This window comes from Gymnoscopelus microlampas (assembly GCF_963454915.1).
Source record: "Gymnoscopelus microlampas genome assembly, chromosome: 24".
Lineage (NCBI taxonomy): Eukaryota > Metazoa > Chordata > Actinopteri > Myctophiformes > Myctophidae > Gymnoscopelus > Gymnoscopelus microlampas.
Window position 1 is genome coordinate 35,297,504 of NC_139961.1, and position 21,470 is coordinate 35,318,973.

The 21,470-nt window shown below is 42.4% G+C and overlaps 2 protein-coding genes across 4 annotated transcripts in view; both read right to left on the reverse strand.

The window, feature by feature from the left end:
• Positions 1-1,599: 1,599 nt before the first annotated feature.
• Positions 1,600-21,470, reverse strand: part of LOC311040941 (uncharacterized protein) — a 44,361-nt gene continuing 24,490 nt past the window's right edge. For 2 of the 3 annotated variants that reach the window (XM_084051378.1, XM_084051377.1), the window contains exons 16-36: positions 20,814-20,882; positions 20,334-20,402; positions 18,834-18,902; positions 17,451-17,522; positions 17,206-17,274; positions 16,906-16,977; positions 16,425-16,493; positions 16,034-16,102; positions 13,278-13,346; positions 12,840-12,908; positions 12,399-12,467; positions 11,142-11,210; positions 10,633-10,701; positions 9,622-9,702; positions 8,835-8,870; positions 8,591-8,627; positions 7,849-8,017; positions 5,267-5,655; positions 4,592-4,827; positions 3,417-3,621; positions 1,601-2,904 (exon numbers count right to left, since the gene is read on the reverse strand). In XM_084051378.1, the coding sequence (XP_083907504.1) occupies positions 2,696-2,904; positions 3,417-3,621; positions 4,592-4,827; positions 5,267-5,655; positions 7,849-8,017; positions 8,591-8,627; positions 8,835-8,870; positions 9,622-9,702; positions 10,633-10,701; positions 11,142-11,210; positions 12,399-12,467; positions 12,840-12,908; positions 13,278-13,346; positions 16,034-16,102; positions 16,425-16,493; positions 16,906-16,977; positions 17,206-17,274; positions 17,451-17,522; positions 18,834-18,902; positions 20,334-20,402; positions 20,814-20,882 (2,265 nt within the window). In that variant the 3' untranslated portion in view covers positions 1,601-2,695. Of the gene's footprint in view, positions 2,905-3,416; positions 3,622-4,591; positions 4,828-5,266; positions 5,656-7,848; positions 8,018-8,590; positions 8,628-8,834; positions 8,871-9,621; positions 9,703-10,632; positions 10,702-11,141; positions 11,211-12,398; positions 12,468-12,839; positions 12,909-13,277; positions 13,347-16,033; positions 16,103-16,424; positions 16,494-16,905; positions 16,978-17,205; positions 17,275-17,450; positions 17,523-18,833; positions 18,903-20,333; positions 20,403-20,813; positions 20,883-21,470 lie in introns of all 3 variants that reach the window. The other variant, XM_084051379.1, reaches the window with a different exon arrangement.
• On the reverse strand, positions 6,737-7,619 carry LOC311041023 (thymidylate kinase-like; the record flags this gene model as incomplete). Its single annotated transcript, XM_084051460.1, has 1 exon — positions 6,737-7,619. Exon 1 carries the CDS (start codon positions 7,418-7,420, stop codon positions 6,737-6,739), a length of 684 nt encoding a protein of 227 aa, XP_083907586.1. The 5' UTR covers positions 7,421-7,619.

Below are 21,470 nucleotides of genomic sequence, written 5' to 3' on the forward strand. Positions count from 1 at the left end.
AAGTGTATTCAAAGACTATTCCTCCATGTTACACAGTATTTCTCCTTAGTATCAAAGAAAGAAGCTAAATTGATTGCGAATTTGCTTCTATAACTGAACAGATTTGACTAAAAGGTTTACTGCATGTTATTGGCTGTTGTGAACAAGGAGCTAAACAGATTAAAACTATTTTAATTTCCCAGTATAAAAAAACATAGTGAAGTGAAATGAATGATGGCGATGCCACAAGGGCGATCAGCTCTATTGATTGCACTGAGGTATTATGGTTAGGTTTTGTTACTGAAACAAACTTTATGTTCTCTGTAGAGCTTACAGACCAATGGGAGGACTGAAATAGATAGACGCTGATCACCATGTCACACAACTTAACCACGTTAACCTTGGCATCACTATTTTGGGCTACACTTTCAAAATAGTTCAAATCTTTCTTTCTTTTTAAGTGAAACAATATGTAATTGTTTTCAAAAAGATTATTTTTTTTAAATTGCAGATATACAAGCTCACAACACGTTGTGATGTGACGTGTTGAGGGCTTGTAGAGGGCAGCTATTTTCAGATTGTCGTACGACGAAGAATAGAGGACGTAAGTGTTTAAACACTTAAACAAAACTACAGCTAAATGTGACAGACCGGCACAGTGGTCTATCTGCTCTGAGATTCAACTATTTGATTCTCTGTATCATCTTTGGAAAACAGTTTGCTATCTGGAAATTATCAGTGCTGATTATAAAACAACAACACACAAAAACAAGACATGTCTGTATCTCTGTTTTCTTGGAAACACAAGCAAAGTCACAAGACGTAAGAATAACAACCCATTATATATCTTTCCCAAAATGTTCTCATCAGATAATCTCTGTCTGTGAATATGTACAGTATAATGCGTATTATTCCATATACTGCAGCCATCGCTGTTATTATCAAATTGTAGATATGCCATTTTAAAATGAAACTCTTCCAAGTGCTTGAGTAGATTCCTGAGAGGACAGTGAGATTTAGTCAGTAAAATCAGGTCTATTTTCATCCTGTTGGTCTGCTGTATCTATCCCAAGCTAGATTCAATCCAAGTAGAATTAGATAATTTATACTGTACTGTACAATAGGTGCTAAAGAATGTGACTCGATTTGTACATGTTGCTTTCACAGGACTCATTAGCAGATTTGCAGATAAGTGCAGATCAAATTAATTAAACGGCTTCCTTTGAAACCAGAGTGAGACTTGGAACATCACAGATAATTAGCATGAATGTTTTTTTTTATATAGGCTTTTATATATATATATATATATATATATATATATATATACAGGGACGTGCACAGATAGACTCTAGGTAGAGCTAGAGCACCTGCCCTTTGCCCTCTTGACCAGAAGTGCCCTTTTTTCCCAGTCTACAGCAGGGGTCTTCAACAGGGGGTCCGGGACCCCTAGGGGGTCCTCAGAGTTACTACAGGGGGTCCGCCAAATCTTTATGTGATATGATTTTTCTTTTTACCATAACCACTCGAAACCTAGCATCCCTTTTCTGAGGAGAACTTTAGCCAAAAATAGCCGATCTACAAGCCCACGAGGCGTTGTGGGCTTGTAGATCGGCTATTTTTGGCAAAGAGGTATAGGTGTAGAGGGAAAAAAGAGCAGACCAAGTAAACAAAAAAAAAGTATAATTTACTTGAGCACCTGCCCCTCAAAATGTCTGTGCACACCACTGTATATATATATATATATATATAATCCTATGAATATTGGCCAATATTAGCTGCCCCCTCTACCCTCCCGCAATTACAAAAAATATGATCTACTGTCCAGCGGATGTGTGCACTGTGCAAAGGCCACCTCTCAACCTCCCACAGAATATAAAAAAACAACACACCTGGAACGTGAGCGGTCAATCACGTTCGGAGCCAATAAAACAGTTACAAGGCTGTCATTTCTCTGTTAAATTGGCTGAATATCCGCTGAGAACCTCAGAGAACCACAGAAAGAGAAAAGGAAAGGGACAGGGAGTAATCGAGAGGAAATCACTTTTACTGCTTCAAGCAGCAGATGGCTGCTCTGGTGGCTCAGATGAGTGCAAGGGGGGGAGCTGTTAGGAGTTAAGGGTTTTGCTCACGGACACGTAGACTGGTCGAGCCGGGGGTCGGGCGGTGACCTTCTTCAAATTTATTCCCAGGCGGCCTCTCTAGCCACTCAGCTACGGCCGGAGACGTGATGGCTTAGCCAGATGATAGATAGGATGGTTGATCACAATCAGTCTGAATGGCCAAGTAGGTTTGCACGTACAGCACAAGAAACACTTAGCAGGTGGCTCTAGCAAGTCACATTTAGAACACATCAGAAAACAACATAGAGAAAGTGAAAAAGAATGAACCCCGTAAAGATATAAAAAACGTAATACAAAAATAACTAAAGGGAAGGAAGGGTCTTTTCTGTACAGTATACCACATTTTGTAAGAGTAGATACAAAATGGAGGCTTTTTAAACAGTCCTCTCTCTGTAGTCCAGATGAATTGTCTTTATAGAGGAAGAAATTAGGAAAGCTCAGAGGGAGATAGAGGAGGTACAGTAGCACACAGGCGAGGTTGGGGTTTTGGGGGGTGTGTGTGTGTACAGAGGTGGAGATGGGCCCTTGACCGCTCATATCATCAACGGGGGGGGCACAGAAACGAGGGTTGTGTTCGTGTGCGTCCGTTGGTTGGCTCATGTGCGTGTACCTGCGGATCTGGCCGACACGCACGTCCTCTTGCACTCGGCCTCCGTCTCGTAGCGGTTCCTGTTGCCCTCGCAGCCGCCGTACCAGAACTGAGCGCAGGCGTTGGCCTGCTTGTCGTAGTACCAGCGGATGTTGTAGTCCCGACACGGGCCCTGGTCCAGGGGCAGTGCACAGCGGGGGTCCAACGGTACGACTTCTGGACGGGGGGGGGGGTAGACAGACACAGAGAGAGATCTCATGTTGTAGATTATACCTTTGATAAAATAAAATAGAACAGAATAGCGTAGAATTAATTGGCCTTGTCTAGACGAACATAAACTGAACATAATGGAACGGAGAGAGAATCGCTTATATAAGTGTCTGCAAAACACCTCAATTGTAACATTCAGTATACTAGTGCAATACCTGTGTCATAGTTAGTGCCCTGTCTATGAGTATTCATCAGTACTGAAGTAGAGTCAATACTATGACGTCAGTAGCCATTGTCTGAGAACTTGGAGGCCAGTCAATGACGTCATTCATCTATGATGCACAAACTAGAGAGAGTTCTGGATCTTCATAATACACGTACGGGCAGGTGTTTCAGCCAATGAGAAAAGCCAAGTGAGAGACAGACGCACAGAATCACACAAAGACAGAAATTCCTGGATTTATATAGAAAGATAAGAGCATCTGAAAGTCTCAAATATAAACGGTTGTTCTATGTACCTTTGGGGAGAGGCTGCTGTGGTGCAGGGACATACTTCACAGATCCACCTGAGGATGAAGATCCCTCCCTGACCGGAGGGACGAGCCCGGTCGATGTGGTGTTGCGGTTAAACGTGTCCCCGCGGTTAAACGTGTCCCCGCGATCGGTTCCCCAGTCTGTCCCGACGACGTGTACGTTCTGACCCCCACCTCCTTGGTGGCCACCCTTAGATCAAAAGAGGAAAATGACATAACATAAGCGTGCATCAACAAAAAGGATGGCTGAACAAATCCAAGTCCAATGTCACAGAATATTCCCTCCACCTCCCCGGCCTCCTCCCTGTGGCACTTAGTTCATATTGTTATAGGTTGATTCTGTGTATTGTACTGTGGTTCTATGGATTATTCTATGATTCTGTGTATTGTACTGTGGTTCTATGGATTGTACTATGATGTGTGGTAGTTTAATTAGGCATTGAAGGTTCAATGTTTATGTAATACTGTATTTATGCTCTCCTCTGGGGGTTTGTGATTGAAGATCTGTGACATGTTTGCACAGGAATCTGTATATCACATGAGCAGAGTCACACCGCCAAACTTGAATGCAAATATCATTGCATATATGGGTTATGGTTAATGTGGTTAATAAATGGTAAATGGTTCATTAACAGTCTGGTTATTTCTGAGCTGAAGTGTCTAAATGAAGTGTATACAGTGGGTTCTCTGGGACCCCAATCTACAGTACACTGCAAAACCCTCAGTGTTATATTGAGTTTTATAATCTAAGGGTCCATTAGAAACCCCTCGTGGTAGAGTTGAGAACCAGTGCTCTAAGCCAGTGGTTCTCAAACTTTTTCATGTCAAGGACCCCCAAAATGATATGTATTTGGCCATCTCAAAATATGTTGTTCCAGGGACCCCCAGAAGCAAAAATGAGCTACAAATGTTCGCTGTAAAAATATATATATTCAAAGATTAGCAAACATTTTCACGATTTTTCAAAAATAGCAGATCTGCTATTTTTGAGTAGCCAAAGTATAAAATTATGGATAAAGGGGCTCAAATCATTGTGACACGTTATTAACTAATTTTGCTGGGGAGCCCCTGGTATCCCCCCAAGGACCCCTGGGGGTCCCCGGACCCCACTTTGAGAACCAGTTCTCTAAGCTAATATAGGTGACCACTAGTCTGCCAACCTGACTGTGGGTGCTGGTGCCCACGTTGCTGCCGGTATGTCGACCGTTCAGCGGCCGATCCTGTTCCTTGGCCGGCCGGTAGGTGTGACCGCCGATGGCGTAGTTCCCGTTCCCATTGATGGCGTTCCTGCCGTTGTTGCCGTAGCCGTTGTTGCCGTTGTAGCCGTTCGTTATCCGGTTGATCAAGGCTCCGTTCTCGTCCTCGCAGAACTGACTCACCAGCTTGGACTCCAGAGCTGTGGGCATGACGAGTCAGAGATACAGACGTAACAACGCTAATGAGAGATCACTATTGTTTTCCATTCGTGTGTCAGCTTTGCTTGCAACTCCATTTGAATACAATGTACAGTATGTATACTGTACAATAAACCAGGGGTCTTCAAAGTTTTTCAGGCGAAGGACCCCTTAGTTGAGAGAGAGATGATGCAGGGACCCCCACTATATATTAGATTCAAGTTTAATGTGTATTTTCAGACATGTAACGACTTAAACCCTCAATACTTTGTAAACGTGACCTTTTGGCTCGGTACTTGGTCTGCTCTTTTTTCCCTGTACACCAAACCTCTTCACCGAAAATAGCCGATCTACAAGCTCACAACGCGTTGTGAGCTTGTAGATCAGAGTAGCAACAAACGATAACACAAGTCATGGACTTTGCAGGTTGCCCCGCCTCACCTGGCAGGGTGTTGAAGTCATCGATGAGGAGCATGTGTTCTGTGTCCGGATCCGAAGCGATCAAGTTCAACTCCCCCCGGAACTCGCCCTGCGTCGGGTCGGAGGTGTTGACGATGCCAATCGCGAACATCTCGATGTTGGCGGCGTGCGCCTCCCGCACCGCTATGTCCAGCTTCACGGGCTCCCGCTTGTCCGTCTGTCCGTCCGTGATGACAATGGCCACTTTGCTGACGCCCGTGCGGGAGCTGTAGAAGGCCTCCTGGGTGGCCTTGCGGATGGCCGTGCCGGTGTGGGTGCCCTCCCCCATGTAGGGGATGTTCCTGATGGCCTGCTTCACATCCTGCTTGGTCATGTAGCGCACCAGGTTGAACTCCAGTTTCACCTGGTGGCTGGAGACAGACAGAGAGACAGATAGGTTGCTTGAGAGATCAATCTACGGACGGACGGACGGACGGACGGACGGACGGACGGACAGACGGACAGACAGACAGACAGACAGACAGACAGACAGACAGACAGACAGACAGACAGACAGACAGACAGACAGACAGACAGACACAGAATGGAAAAGATAACAAACAAAGCTAATACAAATGTAACAATGAAGCAAAGAAAATGGGCTTTGGATATATAACTATATGGTGACATAATTCAGTGATATTTGGAGTTGCGAGATTTATGATATGCCATACATAAACTGAAGTATCGAATGGCAAGTGGCCTTGGCCAAAAGTACTTATTTTAAGTTAATTTCTTTTCAACGTATATCTTGTATCTTTCACCTTTATTTTATAAATATTATTTTGTAAAGCACTTTGAGCTATGTCTGTGTGAAAAGTGCTATATAAATAAAGATGATCATTATTATTACCTGTACACAATTCAACATTTTCAATACTTGGTTTGGTGGACTGAAACCAAGAAGTCTCTGAAACAAAGTTAGTTTGAAAATGCTTTGAACTGGTTTTGTTGCTCATTGGACATATTTGGAGCAGTGCTGCGTTTTATGTTGACCCATATTCCCATAACTAATAAATGACTGTGTGACATTTCAGTGTCCATTGTCTGCATCCTATTCCTGGATGCAGACTATTCCCAGTACTGCATCTCATATACACTATATGTAATGTGGCTGCCGGTATTGTGTGGCGTAGCACCTCAGTGTAATCTCACTCCTAAAATCTTCAGTGAAGAATTTAAAATAAAAGAGAGTCTAACAGGAAATAGCCTACAGCATGTTCCCTAAAATCATACTTTTTCTTTATTTTGCACTGGAAAGCACACCAAATAAAGAACATTTCAAACATATGTAACAGGATTCGAACCCTGGTCTCCCACCTGGAATGCCAACATCTTAACCGCTAAGAAAATGAAACGTAAACGTAAAACTGTGAGGTAAGTGTGTGTCCTCACAAGGTCAGTTATGATCAAGACTTATTTGGTCTGAAAATACATAAAATATATATTTATTCATTTCTTGGTTGATTTCCATAGTTCCCCAAGCGGCTGATTCTCAGCTGTGTTGATGGTGTTTAAACTGTGGGTCTTGATGTTGGCATGAACGTCTTCAATGCTTTGGGAAGCATCAATTATCTGCCAGTTGATTGAAGGGTCCTTCGTCAGTTGCTCAAACTTCCGCTGGACTGTTCTTTGGAAGACGCTGTTCTCATATCTCTCTGCTCCAAACTGGCCCCTGAGTGCGGCGTCATTTGGATTGAGCTGTAGGAACATCACCAGATCTGGCTTTGGCAGTCCCACATCAGGCTGCTTACACCAGTCCAGACAGAACCCTGGCTTGGCACTGGTGAATGCAACTCCAGAGAAGGCATACCGATCTACAACCAGAGTGGTGCCTTGTTCCAGCTTGTCCTTCATCAGCGGCACGAGTTCCCAGCGATTTGCAGAAAACAACAGGTGTATTGTGTGGTCCTCCAAGTTGCTTTTGTTTTCAAGGTAGGCGTTGATCAGATGCCCGATCTTAGTAGTTCTATTGGGAAATCTCATCATCTCAGCCGCTCGTCCACTTTGTTGCAGAGCATGCACTAACTTGCTACATTGTGTAGTTTTCCCTGCCTTGTCCACTCCTTCTAGCACAATGAGCGCTCCTCGTTTGCATGCCATTGGTCCAAGCTGTGTGTATTGCTGTGTGAGCATACTGTATTACACTTTGACGATCAAACACCTCATGGAGCCATTAAATATTTAACTCTCCGGGACCACAAAATATTGAACTTTCTATAAGTTATTCTGGAAGTTAATGGAGCGGCAAATAACTCCATATTTGTAAGTCAATATGACGTCACAATGACATCATCAACTTGACATTCAAGATCCATAATGAAGCTCACAATGCGCCGTATTGTGAGCTTGATGTAGATCGGCTAACTTTACTCCTTTATGTGACACTGTAGTGTGAAAGTAGGCCATTCATTCATGAAAAAAACATAAAAAGTTTAAATATGGAGTTTCTGCCCAACAGCGATGATATTCATCTGTCATGCTATTGACAGTTCAAGGCCCCCCTGCGGTTGGTTGCACACAAACAATGGTTGGTACTAATGGTTTTTGACACATTCACAGACCTGTACAGCACCAGGCCGATTCTGGTGGCGTTCCGTCCCACCGTGACGCGGTCCGTCAACGCCATCACAAAGTCCTTGATGATCTCAAAGTTCTCGGGGCCGACGCTCTCCGAGCTGTCGATCACGAACACCAGCTCCATGGGTCTCTCCTTGCATTTGATGCCACATCCTTGGGGGGGGGGAAAGGGACACCGTCTTGAGACATAACTCCCTCTCCAAAATGGGAGTAACAGAGGGATTCAATAGAAATAATAAAAGAAATATAGAATAATTTAATAAAACCAAATGATCAGGCTTTCCTACAAATGGGTGACTTGGTTTAGCATTTTGGAAGATGCTCATGGATCACAGGTGATCACATCATGTTGTGAGCCGACAGTATATTCAGGCGAGATGTGAGATGTTTTTAAGGAGCCCCATGCAGTTATTCTTTCTTCATTTTATCACTACCTCTTAACTCATTTGCATTTATATTTGATCACAGCACGAGGATATGAGACCGTGCCTTGCATCCAGGATCTTTCCATTCTATTTTTGTATCCAATCTCATATAACATATCAGGTTTCCTCCATTTTCACTATACTAATGATACCTCCATTATAGTGATAATAAGCCCCTGGGGGGGCTTATTAGTTTAGGTAACACAACGTCACGTAACACATGTATATAAATCTTTCCCTCATCTGAACCACCAGATCAGTAATATGAAATTGTGAGGACAAAAAAAACGAGGTGCCATACCACAGATCTCCTTAATCATTCGAATGATGTCCTCTCTCTGAAATCAATCAAAAAAACACTTAAATAGTGAGAACAAGAACACAAGAACAAGTATGGAATTATGAAAAAGTACTGTAAATGAAAGAGTACTGCTAAGGGTATCAAATGAAAGTATTGTAACTTAAAGAGTACAACTGAAAGACTACTGAAAATAACAGAGTACTGTAAATGAAAGGAAAACATGAATGAAAGCAGGAGGACTTACAGTGAGACCCGCTTCACCTTTGTCCCCTGGTCGGCCCTGAGGTGAGAAAACACATTCAGATGTGCCTTATCAGTGTGAATTTGTGATCAAAGATTTTCACAAATGTTCACGATTTTTCAAAAATGGCAGATCTACAAGCTATGAGCTTGTACTGTACAGTATATCTGCTGTTTTTGAATAGCCAAAGTGTAAAATAATGCTTTTTAGCTCAAATCTAAAAATGACACAGATGCTTCTGTCTGTCTGTCTGTCTGTCTGTCTGTCTGTCTGTCTGTCTGTCTGTCTGTCTGTCTGTCTGTCTTGCATTGGACTGAAACCTTCCATACAGGTGTGTTATGACTGGAAGGTCATGAGCACTTGAGAACCTTTTTAAACGTTTTGTACTTTTAACCTTACACAAGTTTAATTTCACTCTGGAAATCAATGGAGAGGCTGCCTCGGATGAATCTTTGCCTAAATATGTAGAGATGACTGATTGACTGACGTCATAGTCTGGCCTCCAAGTACTTTGTGCCGATTTCACCCATGCAATAACCCAGGCAACGCTGGGTTAGTATAATATGTGTCTATTTTAAAGTTACTGTGTATTGTCCTGAATCTTTTATGTTCCCTAACCAGGTCTCCTGGGAAAAATAGGTCTTTCATCTTTCATTTTAAAATGAAGGTTAAACAAACAAACAAAAACACAATCAGTGAGACAAAATTGTCCATGCCATGAGCCTGTCAAACAGATAGTTCATACTGTATGTTAGTATAGATATATTAAAGAACATAGGGCATGACTCACAGCTTGTCCTGGTACTCCGCCGTCCCCCAATTCTCCTTTAACGCCTTTCAATCCCCTCTCCCCGGCTGAGCCACGGTCCCCCTGTCACACACCACACCACACACACACCAACAGGTCTGATTTTGAGTCATACGACTAAAAAAGACTATAGACTGAATCATCATGACATCACCACAGCCAGTGGTGGAAGAAGTACTCAATGATTTTTACCTAAGTAAAAGTATAAATACTGCAATGTAGAAATACTAATATATAATATACGTCAGTATATAATATATACTGACGTTTCGGTCTTTCGACCTTCCTCAGAGTCATCCATCATGACTCTGAGGAAGGTCGAAAGACAGAAACGCCAGTCCATCTGTTTTACTTGCACCGAAATAAATAAAAGGCCTAAACTGTCCGTGTTGCTCCAGCGTTCTCTCTTCTGAATAAATAAATGTACTTAGTTACTTTACACCACTGACCAAAACATAAACTTTATTTCTGGTTAGATAACGCAGCATCCCATTGGAGCAATATTATTCATTAACCTTATTTCTGGAAGAACAGGACACTTAAATTATGATATTGATGTATAGACTATTACAAATATATGATTTTGTTCTAAATATCCACAGATTGACCAACTAGACATAGCTAATGTTCTGGACACTTTATTTTATATAGTGAAAACATCCATAGACATATTTCTACCCAGAAATACCAGTTTGTCTATAAAGTAGGCTTAATTCCCTGACTGCACCTTACCAATAATCCAGTGGAATGTTGGTTATATGCAATCTGTGTATTATGCCTAATGAATACTCTGTTGTATGATGGTATCCCAATCGGAAAACAGTAGAGCTTATAGATCGGCTATTTTCGGGCGGGACAAGCCTAGTTGTACGACTAGGCTTTAGTGCAACATGTCATGTGCTGCACCTGCCAACTGGATGTAATGTAGCAGAATAATGCGTGTGTATGCAGGTGCGCGCACACACACAAGCAGAAACAAACTTGTTGACTCACCTTAGCCCCAGGGAAGCCCTCCCCGGGGATTCCTCTTGGGCCTGTCACGCCCTGGGATCCCTGCTCGCCCTGGATGAAAAAAGCATAGGGCAAAGCGATTAGCTATGTGAGATGTGGAGAAGGTTTTCTACTTTTGCTCCTGTCACTTACAATTTGCTGCCCGTACAGATTCCATGTACATAACCATGACCTAGACTTAATTATGTATGCAGTACCAGTACAAACTGACTTCTTACATGTGCATAGGGGGATGGTAGAGACTAGCGAGTGTTCTACAGCTGACAATATTCACAACTATTTCTCGTACAAACCTGTACACAAAACATAACATTTGCTGTTTAGTGGACGCTGTTAACCAAAGCATCTTATGGTATCACGAGTGCATGTATTCTAAATGTGGATGGCCCCCAGTGAGAATGAAACTCCTTACCTTGGAAGCTAAGTAATCTACATACATTAGGACCACTCCGGTCTGTACAGGTGGAGCGTTGCATATTATCACAACCTACCTTTGGCCCCTGAATGCCTTGTCCCGTAGGGCCTGATGGCCCTGGAGGGCCCGGTCGTCCGCCATTACCCTACAGCGCAGATTAGGACAGATATCAACACCAATGCTAAAACAAGGTACACCATACGCATGCCATGGTGTCTCGAAGATGACAAGAAATGAGCCATTATGTAAAATAGTACACCTAAGACTTGCGTCTACAAAACATCATTATTGAACATACTAGTATTATGTATTATTATCCCTATAATGAATGGGATAATGCATATTTCCGCCTAAACCACAACTACAGTCTATGCATGAATACATAGACAAGCTGCCTTTTTTCATAAAACCATCTGGCATATTAAGGGTCCGTATACCATGCCCACCCGTTGCCTCTCATCCGCTATGCATGTTATGAGTTATTTCATCAGTGTGGACACAGCGAGTTTCCCTGTCTATATGCAAATAAACTTCAACACGAGTAGTCATTTGAGGCGCTCTGCTCATTTTAAATTACATCACATCTAATGATCCACGGCCAGTGTGATCCCCTGGGCCGGTAACGACCCTGATCTGAAGCACAGGACTTCCTGCAGGGAAATGTGGATGTGATAATTGAGGGCCTCTGATGGCCCCCAGGGGGGCCCCCTGAACTTCCTCTCTGGGCAGGAGTCTGTTTAAGGCCTGCTGGGCATTCGCACATCATAACCGACAACGTAAGCCTGAGTTGTGCTCAGTTGAGCCAGGGTGTCGCGCACTGAAAATAGCCGATCTACAAGCTGACAAGTGCGTCAGCTTAGATCTGCTATGTTTTGGTACGTGAGCATAATTCAGGCGGTACTGTACTGTATGTCTGCAAAGATTCACACAAGGCTCAGAGGCACACTGGCGAGGCCGAACCATATATCACTGTGAACGCTAAGCCCCTGTGGTGGTGGGGGTTGGGTTGGGCGGTAGTAGGGGTAGTGCGTTCGCACGTACAAGGTGAAGCAAAACCGTCTGGAGCTGTCTGTCAAGAGGTGCAACATAATACCTCTTGAGGTTAGGGCTCAATCACAAACATCTGGGACGCACTGTAAATCAGAATAAAGATTACACACCGCTCGCTGTGTGTCGACCATTGGAACGGTGACAAATGGTCGATGAAAAGTATTTTTGGAATTTACTTTAATGAAGGCCGTGGTATTCCTGTACGCTTTGTGCTGGTGGGGACATTCCAGAAGTGTTCTTCATAATACCGTGTGTGAGTTATGAGGTGTTTTCTTTTTTTTACCGGTGGTCCTTGAAGGCCTTCCCCTGGAGGTCCCGGTAACCCCGGCAACCCACGGAATCCAATATCGCCCTGGCAAGATGAAAACACAGGGTTTGGACGAACTGAAGGCTGCTGTACATGCACACTGCCTAACAATCAAACAAGTTGAGTGATCTTGATCGTATGAATGAATGATGTAGCCGCAAATGTTACTTTTGTACACGCACGCACGCATGCACATAGGCTAAATCAGACTGATCCCCCAAAAGAGGTAGATACGGGTATACTTGCACTGCACAGTTCACATGTATTCAAATCATTTTGGACTCACCTTAGATCACTTAAAATGATTTGCTAGCTCACTTGTACTTATCCTGTACGTAAAAAATATATGTAAAACATACTGTATGTATGTATGTATGTATGTGTATGGAATGCAGATACATAATGTTACGTTTGTACCTTTGGTCCAGGGATGCCCATTCCTTCCACGCCAGGTTCTCCCAAAAGGCCTGGCAAACCAGGAGGGCCCTACACAACACAACACAGCACAACACAGCACGAAGTCAACTATGTGTTGTGACGTTCTGTATGATCAGAAACTTAAGTGGGGGCAGGGGCCCTCGTATTCCTTACATCAGACTGAAACGTGTACAGGTATGTAAAGTATTAACATGAAATGGAAATGGTTTATGGATAAACCCTGCCATGTTCCTTTGACTGAAACTCTTTATACTAACTAAACATAAAACTGATGGATGGGTCATGAAGCCCAGTGAAGGCTGGACAGATGAGTGTATATAAAACTATGTGCAGACACATGTAACAAATTGGCAGATGAATGCATGGACAGGTGAACAGATGGACATATGGTCGTCTGCATTGGATCTCATTCCTCACCATGGGGCCGGGGTATCCGTCCCCTTTGGGACCATGTGGCCCGTGGGGCCCTGAATCTCCGCGCTCACCCTGCAAAAGGCACAAATAAAATGCACATCATCCAACATGAACTCCATCATAAATAAATTAGTTACAGTAGGTTGATCCTTAACCAATTAAAACTGGGAAGGCATCTGTGTCATTTTAGACTTCTTTGGCTATTCAAAAATAGCAGATATACAAGCTCATAGCGCATCACTTCATGGTGCGATATGAGCTTGTCGATCTGCTATTTTTGAAACTTTGAAAAATACCAAATCTTTGAATATTTTTTAAAGCAAACATTTTTAACTCAAATATTTGCTTCTGGTGGTCCCTGGAACAAAACATTTTCAGATGGGGGTCCGTGGCCAAATACATATAATTTTGGGGGTCCTTGACATTAAAAGGTTTGAGCACCACTGCACTGATACAATATTTTTTTAATCGGCCCAATTCTTAATGGGTTAAACTTCAAATCCACCCCAGAACACACCTTCTCCCTGATCATTTTATTAGCCTCAAGTGGCTCAGAGGGGAGGACAAAGTATCACATGTTAAAATGGGTACGGTCCACAGGATTGTAAACAAGGTGATACCCAAATATCTAGTCCAGACATGTCCTAAGTCCGGCCCGGGGGGAAATCGTGGCACAACGGCAGATTTTATATTGCCCACTGCTTCCTTCCTAAAATGTATTATTTATGGCCCACCAGTCATGTGAAATTTTATTTTTATTTTTATTACCCTGGGCCGATCTGCTTTTTCTTAGCAGGATTTGTAAGGATTCCTATAACTGCTTGTTCCTTGTGTTGTTTCATTCTCAAGAATAGAAGAAGTGAAACAAAGGCAAATATATTTGTTTTAAATATGTTTGTTTTTCACACCTGGTTACATTTAGCTACACAGCCATTTGAATAAAAGACTATTGTTATTGCACTGCAATTCATTAAAGTTGTTGTAATGCAATGCATTTGTATGTGACATTGTTATGGTCCAAAGGTACAGTATAACAGGAGATGCAGACGGTCCTACGGTATTTTCATCTTTTCATACATGGCTCTTTTGAAAAAAGTTTGGACATCCCTGATCTACTCAATTACTTTTCTAAGGTTAGTGATGTACACAGTTATTCCACCATAGGGAGCTCCAGAGACTGTGTAGTGTGTACCTAGCAGATTCAAAAGCTGTATGGGAAAGGTCAAGTTATAATAGTCTGCAGCAGTTACATGGAATGGGCTACCTGCAAGCCTTAAGTTGATTAGCTCCATCGCTGGTTGAATATCAGCTGGACCTAACCATCAATTAGAATTGTAACAGGTTCCTTTTATAGTTCCAATGTTCTTTTCTTTTTTACTAATAGTATGTTGAAATTGTGTGAATGTGATTATTATTGACATTGAAGATAGTTTAATTTGTCTCTGCTCAGTGGCATTTGTGGATGTTGGGGCACCCAAGGCATAATGGAGAACAATGGGCCCCATCTTGCCTCACCCCTTATGCCTAATATTTTTTGGCATTTTTTACTATTCTGAAAACAATTTTAAGTGAAAATGGCAAAACAGTTAAGGCATAAGGGTGTAAAGGCAAGATAGGGCCCTATGTTTATTAACTTTGTCATACAAAGAATAGCAAAAAGAACCAATCTACAAGCTCATAACCTCTCGTGATGCAACGCGTTGTAAGCCGAAGATGAAAATGTAAATGAATAAAAGTCATTGTCAGACTCCACACATATTGATGATGGTGATGCAACCTTTTGATAACAGGACGCCTTACAGGGTACAACACAGTACACACAATGCAAGACAGTCCTTTGTTTCTAAACCAGTGACATTGGGACTCAAACATGGTAGGACTATTATTATTTATCTTATTAAGAGGAAGGGGTTATGTCAGGGACACAGGCGGAAATCCTTGGTTTGGATCCTTGCACGAGGCCACTTGAAAGCAACTAGGATACTGTAGAATATTATGACACTTTGTTTTCAAATTTAAATCAAAAGAAGAGATGCACATGGTGCAATATCAAGTCAGATAGTATGACACATTCACTAAATGAAAACGATAACTTGAATAAAACTCATATTTTTCACTCCCAAAAAAGTTCTCAGCTGAACTGATTAGTTTTGTCCAACAGTATACAGTAAGCTTATGAAACATGCCCATGAAGCTGTTCTATACATTTGTCGCATCCCTATTTTAGACATATCATTATAGTGAAACTTTTCCAAATTGTTTTCAAGTTTTCATAAATCCTATATTGAAATTGGCTAAAGGGAGGACCGGCCGGCTGGCGGGCGGACGGACAGACCACGTCATCATGCTCATGTCACTATGACTCGGCCATAAATCAGGAGTTCTCAATGCAGCTACGCCCAAATATGGAGTGTGTTGTCTAACCTCAATGTGTAGTCATGTTATCAGGCGCAAACAAATCTGTCAGCTCCATATATGGGCACAAAAGGGGGCATGCTATATATGGGCATATACTGATGACACCAGGGATCTCCATATATGGGCATAAAAGGAGCAAGGACTGACAGATACAGAGATCTCCATATATGGGAATGGGCATATTGGTCGGATCGACGGTGCGACGTAGGTGGGAGGGTCAGAACCTCTAGCAAAAAATATCAGATCTACAAGCTGATACATGGATTGGCAATTTTAACCACACGACACCATGACGAATTATAAAATAGGGGCTAAGTTGTTAAGCGTTATACATGTCTTACCTTTGGACCAGGAAGTCCATAGCCAGTCTCCCCTAATGGACCAGGAAGACCAGTTGGGCCAAGATCACCCTGGGAAACATACATGATTCAATCATTGATGTAGAGAGCAGTTGGAAATACATACAGTACAGAACGTACAGTACATTCAATTGCTGCTTCTGCAACTATTACATCTACAACTACTCCTATAGCCACTACTAACTAGTAACTACACACTACTTCCTAATACTATGGCTAATGTTCCTTCCTGTGTTTGTTATTACCTGTTAAATTGTGTTGTTTTAATGTAGGTGAATGTTCTTTGTGCTCATTTAGCAACCCTGACTTTTCCTTCATTTTGATGTCATGTGTTTGTTGTTGAAGGTTATAAAACTGAAGAGAAAGCAGATACCTTGCCTCCTATGATCCCCCGGCCTGGCAGTCCTGGTAAACCCAAACGACCTGGCGTCCCTGGTTCTCCCTAATGCCGGAAAAAAAAATCTTAATTATCTTTCTTCTTTTTTGTATTATTTTTACTATTTGATTTAAAAATGACATATTGTACAAAACAACACCCTTTTTACATCATCAGGCACAGGAAGTCAGACGCTATGAATAACAGAGACCACAGAGGCAGTGCCTCGACAATAAAAGGTGACGTATTGGGATATATAAATTACCATATTCACACAGTGGCCATTTCGCTCTTTGCTCCCAGATTAAAATGGCCATCATGGGAATACGGTACATCCATGATAACATGACAGTGGGAAACTCCTCTCAGGGTGGAGTCCCCCCAGCCCCAAGTGCAATGTACAGTAAGATCAAAATGGCCTCTGTGTGATTAGTGATCAATAGTTATCTAACAAAAGGTGTGTTAAAAGCATCCTCACCTTGGCTCCTGAGGGCCCAGCAATGCCGGGTGGACCAGACAAGCCTCGTATTCCCCTCTGCCCTTGGTCCCCCTTATGAGACAAACAGGGATTAAAGTTACTGATCTGAGCATAGCGTCTGGGCTCATGAAAAAAACGTTTTTTTTGTGATTGTAACCTCGCCAGTCTGAATCCCCAGACTGTCAGGGGGAAAAGCTATGAGTTGGGAATGTGAATGTGCTACTACTGCAGACATGCCCTTGAGCAGGGCAGTTAGAAGAAGTTCCCTGGATAAATGGAGGAAGTAGACTGATTTTGTACCTTCTCACCCTGCGTGCCAATTCCAGGAGCGCCTTCTATTCCCCTTAGACCTGAGGGACCTGGCTCGCCCTATGGACACACACACACACACACACACACACACACACACACACACACACACACACACACACACACACACACACACACACACACACACACACACACACACACACACAGTGAATTCCTCAGGGTTTACCATGGAGTTAACAGGCACATACGGAGGATAAGTGATAAGTGAGTCATACTTTCTGTCCAGGTGCTCCGTCCTCTCCTGGCAGACCTGGCAACCCACCCATTCCTAGTGATCCTGGCTCACCCTGAAGGGAGAGCATCAATCATACGTTAGTGCACATATTAAAGAAAAGTGTTTTAGTATATGGTTCCCACTTTGCTACTGTATGTATTCTGTCTGGTCTTTACATTTCTCTGTCCTAGTGCTTATAGCACACTTTGAGCTTGAAATGAATAGAAGATGCTGTAAAAATAGTTTATTAGTAGTAGTTGTAGAATTACTTTAGAATTAGAATTAATTAGTGGCAGCGGTGGCCTAGTGGTTAGAGGGGCGGCCTTGATACCGGAAGGTCCCTAGTTCGATTCCCCAATTCATCACATCAATCATGAATCACCGCTGAATAGCCCTTGAGCAAGGCTTCCATGCAGGGTCCGGCTGGAAACAAGCTTCGTGCTTAGTCCGACACCCTGGGTAAACAACAAACTTTGCTTTGCTTTACCGTAAATTTCGGACTATAAGCTGCGACTTTTTTCCCATTTTTCGACCCTGCGGCTTATATAACGGTGCGGCTTATCTATGGATTTTTATAGCTAACGGCCACTAGGGGACCTCCTAAATCTAGGGATTTTTCACCCGCGGCTTATAGTCCAGTGCGGCTTATATATGTACAAATCATTCAATTTAGCTGCTGCGGCTTATATTCAGGTGCGGCTTATAGTGCGAAAATTACGGTACTTAAAGGGATATTTCACTTTAAAAAAATTTATTGGGTAATTTTATCGTCTACTCAGGCTTATGTGAGCCCCTCATTTTCCAAATTAAATATAAAAAATAAATGAAAAAATACGGTCTCCTCACGTATTAAGAGGGCAAACAAATATCTAAATACTGAATCAAGCAACTTAAAACTGTCCGGGGTGCTCCCAAAAGCCTGAGTAGACGATAAAATGACCCAATTTTTTTTTAAAGTGAAATATGCCTTTAAGTCACAAAGTGATTGTAAAACTATTGTGTGAGGCTGTTTTTGTGTGCGCATGCGTGTGCGTGTGCGTGTGCGTACGTCCCTGCGAGAGTGTGTGAGTGTGTGTGTGTGTGCACACAACAAGGCCATGAATCTTCAGATATTACATCTTTAACTCAACATCTGACATACAGTGCAGTTTGGTGGGCAAAGGTAAAAAAGTAAAGTTATCAATTAATACATTGTTCTTCATAACTTCTGAATTATGCATTATGGAAGGATGAAATGTAAGATAACGATGTACGGTGACATTGAGTGCCACTTTTCAGCTCAACTGTTGCCTTTGTTGTAAAGGTACTGACAGCTGTATTAGTATTTGTGCAGTTGAATCCAGATATGAGTTATGGTGAGTTTTACCGGATGGTGCTGACTCACCTTAGGTCCTGGTTCACCAGCCCCTCTCTCTCCGGTGATACCAGCCTCCCCAGGCAAACCTTGGTCCCCCTGTGTGAGAGGACCACAGAGGACAAATATGGCTTAACATATCATTATGTAACTACAGTCAAGAAATACAAAACAAGTTAAACTCAACTCGAGTGCTCTGTAGGTTGTCTAGACCTTAAAGCTACAATCCGTACGTTTTATGTCCTCTCCAAGGGGAGGTATTTCCAACTGTACCACCCAGGATTCGAAACTGGGTCTTCCATGTGGGAAACCCAATATCTTCCACTTACGCAAGAGGGAAAGGAGGGGTATTGGCCAGGGACAGTATTGGGCTTATGAGCTTCAGGCAGTGCTACTTGTCAACCCGTAAGTAATGCATCCTAGTCTCGCGAGCCAGTCTGTTGCCTTCCACAATTTCCAAATGCTTCCGTCATACAGTCAGGAGCACAGAAGCTCGGAAAATGATTAGAGGTTAAAACGGATGTGACGCCTCCTCCCCGCTTATGTTTCGTCTTTACAATCGCGCAAATTTGTCCTAATATAAATCAAAATAATCGAAGCCTATATAGCTTGCTGCAGAAATGGAAATTCAAAAATACAATGTAAAGATTTATTTTTTTCATGAACGTTAAAGACGAACTGCTGACAGCTTCCTTTCTCGGCTTTGTGTAGTTCCAGACTCAATATAGCATGACTGACTGTGACTGTGGGTGTCACTAACTTTTTGGAGGTATTTAGACAGATATGCGGGTATAGGGGGCATTTCGGACAAATCTGCGTGAGTGGGAGAGAGGTGGGTCATGGGCCCCAGTCCGAGGAGTAGTCGAGTTTTGGGAGGTTTGAAGCTTAGTCTTCAGTGACACTGAGGTGTTGGAGTACCAAGAGGAGCAAGCATAGTCAAAAAGGGGCTGTCAGTCTGAGGGTTGACAAAAGAGGAAACTCTGCCCAAAAATCTGGTTCTCTGGTTTACTCTTTTGACTTCTGACCTCTCACTCTTGCAATTACCCTTCTGTCACAAATCTGGCTATCCCATTTCCTCTTTGCCAACCTCTTCTTCTGTATACTTTCCTGTATCAGGTCTCCTTGTCTTCCTTCCTCTGTCCCAAAGACACCCCAAGAACTTTCTCACCTGTCTCCTTCTGCAGTGGTTGCCCAGTCACCCGGCAACTCTTCAGTGCCTACAGTATCTTAACTCCTCCCTGAACTCCACAAGGCATTCTTCCTTCTTCAACTTCGACCATTTGATATTTTTCTCTGACTTCACTGTCTTCCTCTGCTTGCACTCTAGGGTCATCCTGCAGAGCACCAGCCGGTGCTACCTTGCTACACTTTCCCCTGCTATCACCTTGCAGTCTCTTTCAGGCTACACAGAATATAGTCCACCTGGGTGCCCCTCCCCCCGCTCTTAACCTGTGTTAAGAAACACATTACAACACATGAAAAATGTATTGATACATTTATTTTGCCCTTTCAGCATAAAAGCATACAAACCTTGGAACCTGGGAAACCCGCTCCCTGGGGGCCTCTACTTCCTGGTGGCCCCCTGGGCCCTTCTCCACCCTGGACAATCCATGGACACAGAGATTAGTACACAGTCAGTGGCATAATGCACAGAATAACAACAAAAGCAATAACCTTTATTAATAATGATACTCTACATCCACTCTGGAATGAAATTATCATTAATAATGTATTGAAATTGTTTGTTTCTGTCATTATTATATAATATATCCCTTCTTTGAAAATACTATTTTAACAAAATATGAATAAAATAAATGTTTCACCCAAAACATGCTTTGCTTTTGGCCTGCAATAACTTTCTAAGATGTCACATTGTCTTCTGGTGGTGGATATAATTTCGGAACAAAACTGCTTGCAGTGCACAATATGAAAATAAATCACGGAAATATGAAAACGATTATACCGGTATATATATTTTTTTTTTAAGTGTTTAAGTAATGAAGGACTTACCTTTTCCCCTTGAATGCCCACTCCAGAGAGACCAAGAGGGCCAGGAAGCCCTGGAGGGCCAAAGTCCCCCTATAGGTTATAACGAGAATGCAGGTAGAGGAACACAGTGAGACTGTTACAACACATAGCACTTAATGTCAAGAACATGTATAGCACGATCCATCTGATTTATAGCACATGGAAAGCACCCAGTAATAAATTGCTATGTTTGTGACATTCCAGGGCATTTATTGCATGTTCATTAGTGTATATACAATAGCATGAAAGAGCCGATATCATTTAATAAAATGTCACTCTACAAGGTACCCGCGTAAAAACATTTACAACTATGAATAAGTACAGCTTCCGAATAGGATAGTATAACTTAACACAGTTCTGGTTTATATGGTAATGAACAAAGAATGTTTATTGCAGCAAATAATAAGTGTTCCAGGTGTCCGTAGATAAAGGAACAATGCTGAATCGCTTGAACTCTAACTGATGATTCAGTGTTGGACGTGGTTGACAGAGAAACAACCGGATGTCCAAGCACAAGTGGAACTTAGATAACTCAGAGTAAAAATAAATATTAACATGTGTCATTTTTTTAATAATGCAAACTTAACAACTGTTTTCAATTAACACTTTAAATTACAAAGCTTTCTTGTGGACACCCCA